General features: G+C 32.2%; 1 protein-coding gene across 1 annotated transcript in view; it reads right to left on the minus strand.

Moving 5' to 3' along the window:
- Window positions 1-3,941, minus strand: part of LOC108752313 — a 22,517-nt gene extending 18,576 nt beyond the window's left edge. Inside the window, exons 1-7 of the mRNA XM_018493067.1 lie at window positions 3,592-3,941; window positions 3,307-3,517; window positions 3,017-3,218; window positions 1,791-2,018; window positions 1,401-1,628; window positions 1,071-1,325; window positions 922-983 (exon numbers count right to left, since the gene is read on the minus strand). Coding sequence (XP_018348569.1) covers window positions 922-983; window positions 1,071-1,325; window positions 1,401-1,628; window positions 1,791-2,018; window positions 3,017-3,218; window positions 3,307-3,391 — 1,060 coding nt within the window. The 5' untranslated portion in view covers window positions 3,392-3,517; window positions 3,592-3,941. The remainder of the gene's footprint in view (window positions 1-921; window positions 984-1,070; window positions 1,326-1,400; window positions 1,629-1,790; window positions 2,019-3,016; window positions 3,219-3,306; window positions 3,518-3,591) is intronic.
- Window positions 3,942-5,147: the final 1,206 nt, after the last annotated feature.

The following is a 5,147-nucleotide window of genomic DNA, read 5'->3' on the forward strand; positions in this document are numbered from 1 at the left end:
CTATTGAAAAATAAATATTCTGCTGAATATGGCCAATTATAAAAAGATATACCGAGCTACTGCCATATCTATACAAACTGCCTTTCACTTTGTAGAATTTCACATCGCGCACACATTCAATTAAAAATATTAGTAATAAGAAAATGTTGACAGTGCAACGTGCATTATTACATATATGTATGTCTAACTGCACAATTAGACGCAGCATATAAGATGCATAAATTTGTCTATTATTTATTACAGAAAATTAATAAATATTAGTAATATATAAATTATTAATCCTATTGTTTACTTATACCTTCTAAGTGTATATATACAGGATGTTCCTCGCGTCAGTCGTAACGGTTTTTAAGATACTTCCGATGAATTGACACAAAATGTTCTCAACAAAAATTTGTTGGTTTCTAATAAAAAATCAATTACATAAAAATTTCAAATTGTCATTTTTTAATAAAAAAATCAAATTTATTTTTCTAAATCGAATTATATATTTTTCTTTCTATAGTTTGTAGTACATAAAAAGACAAATTCGATAGTGTTATATATCATTTTGATTATTTGATCTCAAGATGTTTCAATTAATATAGTTATAACATAATTCATGAATCTGTCGTCGATACTTAAAGTAGTATGCTATATCGATGAATTTATCTTTTTATGTACTACAAGAATATGGAAAGAAAAATATATGATTCCATTTTAAAAATATAATTTGAGTTCAATTTTTTTTATTAGAAAATGAGCAAATTTGAAATTTTTCTTAAAAAATTAATTCTTTATCAGAAACCATTTTTATTAGAAATATTTTGTTCTCAATTCATCGGAAGTATTTCAAAAACTGTGGCGGCTGATTTGAGGAACACCTTGTATATTAATATATATATTAATTTTTTTACATTGATAATTATGTATGATACATACGTAATAGACAACATGTCACTACCGTCATGTAACGTTCAAATGCATCTCTTAATTCGCCTTCTCTGTGATAAACATTGAATAATTAACGTTTCTTAAAGTTCCTAACATTTGAACATCTTATTCATAATATTAATTATTATGAGTCTTACCTAAGTACATCCATGTCAAGAGCGCACTGTGTATAGACAGCTAAGAAATTCCGTAGATCGGAATGCGTCCAATTGACTTGTCGCCAAGGTTCAATACATCTCTCCACCAATTCCAAAAAGAAAAATCTCAATTCTCGTGATCTATGCAAGTTGCATCCAATACAGAGAATCGCTCTCGAATACGAACGGAAATTTACGTCCAGTTCTTGATAAGATCGATCGAGAAGCATTGGTTTGAGTTTAAGGCATACTAAACTGGAATATATCAATATTTTCCTGTGATTTTTATAATAAAACATAATTTGTTATTTTATATACGATATAATATACTGTTTGTGATGTTTATCATTTTCTAGAAGAACTCTGCATTCTGATAATTCCTGTAAGAATTCCCTGTCCAAGTCCGTATCGAAGTATTCGGATCCGACACATCGATATGTCCACGACGACATCATACTATTAGCACAATGGTATAGATCAGGAAACGTTAAAAACTGTAATTTTCTTTTATTCATTTCAAATCGCAGGCATGCTATAAACACCACTGCAGCGTATCGTCTGTGCAATTAAAAACAATTAGTTTATTTATATTATAAATATTATAAAATTATATTATAAAATATTATAATTTGCATGATGTTTATTATAATTGGATTGTGTATTCACATTAAAATATATATATATACACAGTTTCTAAAAGGAATTATATATTATACATACTTAGCAAGATCCTCAGAAAGTAAGAAATGTTGTTTGATATTGGTTGCAAGAGAGCCTGGCAAATCTTCGACAGTTTTAAACACCCTTTTTACATTGTCGTATTGTCTTCTACAGCTCTTCAACGTAATTCCTGTCTTTTCTGCTACCTCATCCATATCTTTTCTACTTTTAGATGTTATTTTTTTTCCCAATAATTCGCGTATAACGACATCATCAAATTCGTAATACCTGAAATAAGTAATTATTTATGTCAGCATCAGGAAATTATTAACACTCTGGAGCTGATGCAAGTCTATTGGACCTACTCAATTATATTCCTACAAAGTTGATGGTGGGTTTATTGGACCAATATGCAATGACTGTTTGACTAACAAAGATTTTAATGTGTAAAATTAATTTAGCTTTCTTTGTGAAGTAGTTTTAAGATTAAAAAAAATACGTTATTATATTTGAACTTTAGTTTTTAATTCTTACATTGATTTTTGTAACAACTGTCATTTCATACAATGTCAAACAGTTCAACTTTTTTTATGTTATATCTGTGAATTTTTAAACTATTTTTATTAATATACTTAATATTTCTTCTTTTTTATATTATGTTATTTTGATTTCATCAAATTAATAGTGACTTTTAGTCAACATACACTAAATGGAAATAAAATAAAATAATAATATTTGTAGCTACAAAAATAAATCTAAGTAAAATGTAAAGTTTTATTGTAGTTTGTATTATATTTCTATACTGAAGAAGATTCCAATCCGAGAATCAAAACGTTTTAATTTAATTTCATTTGACAACATTCCAATTGAATGCAAATTGTATTATTAAGAATATATAATTTATGTGCTAATATTCGTGGAAATATAGGCTTTTTTTGTATTAAATTAAATGAATCTCTTGGACTTCTAGTGTCAGTAATTATTATAAAATTTAGCGTCAATTCCAAAGAGTTAATAATCCCATAATTTAACATAAGAATTTACGACGACCATTCTTATTTCTGTGCTGATAAAAGCTAGAAAGTAGTCGAAATATACATTTTTTAACGATTTAATGTTAAACATTGTTAGAAACATCATGTTAATAGTTTAAAATTAAATATTTTGTACTCTCTCTCTCTGTTTACAGCGTCGATTTCCATTAGCCCTAATGTATCAATTATCTTTCATAGTCTGAGTTATAATCCGATAATTTGATTAGAAGGTCGCATCACGCATATTCTTACATTTCTATGAGCATTTGACTAGTCTGTGGTTCGATTTGAAAGGCTAGCTGCTCACTGGCGAGTTTCGTAGGAGTGTGAAGCAGTTTTTCGAGTAAAGCATAGGTGCGATAGTGATCAAGGATGTCAGATGCAACCAATTCGATCGGCGCATTGGTCTGCTGACAGATTCCTCGTTGATGTAGAATGTTAACTGCGTCACTAGCTAGAAAAAAGCATCCATTAGATTTATAGATCCAAATAATTTCTCGTGCAGGTAAAAATCAATGGAGGCTGTTATTTCCTCCACTCACAAGTATGTCCGTCGACCCACAGCTGATAGATCTCGGGATCGACCAACGTATAATTGCTAATAAATACGTCCACCTCGGACAGCATGTTGAGGTTATGTTTGCGTTGTTACGTTATGCAATCGATTACAAACGCAAGATCATTCCGGAAACCACGCTTACATTGTTCCTTGACGAGAAAGTTAACTAATAGGGATTATCGTCACGTTTTCGTCTTAAAAATAAGAGAATTTGGTAATTATTTAGATAAGCCCCCCGCAGCTCAAAAATCAACGAAATTAGGCTTACTTGACGCATTTTTGCATAAAACGAAGGAATCTGGCAGAAAAAAGCTTTACTTTGCCCCGCGTCTGAGATGTTAATCATTAAAGTTCACTACTATTTAGGTTAGGAAATCTGTCACAGCTACGAAATCCTCAATACTGCGATGCGACAAGTAGTTTATTTTTTGTTCCTGCACTAGACTGCACTAGCACTCTCTTTCAACAAATATCAAACTGTAGCAACTCGCTACCAGAGGTCCAACGGGACCGAAATACGTATGTACGTGTTTTTTGACGCCTGGAATCAATTTAGATTGCTATTCTATTTAAAGGAAATTCGCGTGGCTGCGGTGCTCTCGTGAATCCGAGCGAGTTCCGTTGGACCTCTGGTGGCGAGTCGCCACAAAACATATACCTATCTCACTTCAAGTTTCAAAAGTGTACACTAGTTCAGCCACAGAAAACAGACCTAAGGACAAGCGCTGCGGTCACAACACGGACAGTGTCAAGCTGGACAAAGCGGCTAGATTGCTCGCCGAGTGAATGTGATTGGTTGGATCTATAAGGAACAACCAATCATATTTATTTGTTTGGCGAACAGGCTAGCCGCTTTGTCGACTTGAACGCGCCCATATATTTCAATAGGCGCGAGCTGGATCTGTCGTAGGCTCTACATCTGATTTTTTAACAAATTTTATTGTGAGTACCGAGCCATTTCTATATCAGGTTCATATCAGACGCGAGACTGGATTTTTTGTGGGCCATGTCAGATTTTTTTTAAGTGGTTACGGCATGGCAAAAGTATTGTGGCGCGCTGGCCATCCAGCTAGTAAGATGACTTTTAATTTCGGCCCATAAATTCGGTCATTAATAATTTATCTTCGACATTTAGACATCGCTATGACGTAATTATGTTAAATTTTATTGACCTCATTAATTTATGTCATAATGACGTTGGCACATGATGTAGAGATGACGTTTCTGCAAACGTTATAGCAGTATAGTGGCACTACTGTGGATTTCTACCAGAGTATCTTCCTAATTATTTTTCAAAGTTAAAAATAATTCTTTTTATTAATAAAAACAATTATTTTCAACTTAAAGCAATTTTTAACTATTATCAAAAAAATTTTGATAACTTCACACAAATACTTTTGCGACACACACACACACACACACACACACACACACACGCACGCACACACGCATCATATTAATATTATAAAATTTAACGTGAACTTTCTTTAATTACGGAAATTAATTCTACAGTTCATACTTAACTTCCATTACTCGAATATCTTCCTCCAGCATTATTATTCGCGAGTAAATTTGAATTAAAGTCGACTTTCGACTTCACAAGATACAGCTGCCGAGCGAAAAGGTCATACGATGTTACGTGGCGATACAGCCGCATACCAGCGTTTTATCGACGGTGCATTATTTTCATTTTTCCGCCATAATCTCTGCTTAATTAAAGTAATCGTCGGACTTTGGAGCAAAATAATATGAACGTGTGCGTGTGCACGTACACATGCACATATATGCGTGTATACATGCACGTATATGTATATGTATGTATAT

This window comes from Trachymyrmex septentrionalis, unplaced genomic scaffold (assembly GCF_001594115.1).
Source record: "Trachymyrmex septentrionalis isolate Tsep2-gDNA-1 unplaced genomic scaffold, Tsep1.0 scaffold6, whole genome shotgun sequence".
NCBI classification, from domain to species: Eukaryota; Metazoa; Arthropoda; class Insecta; order Hymenoptera; family Formicidae; genus Trachymyrmex; species Trachymyrmex septentrionalis.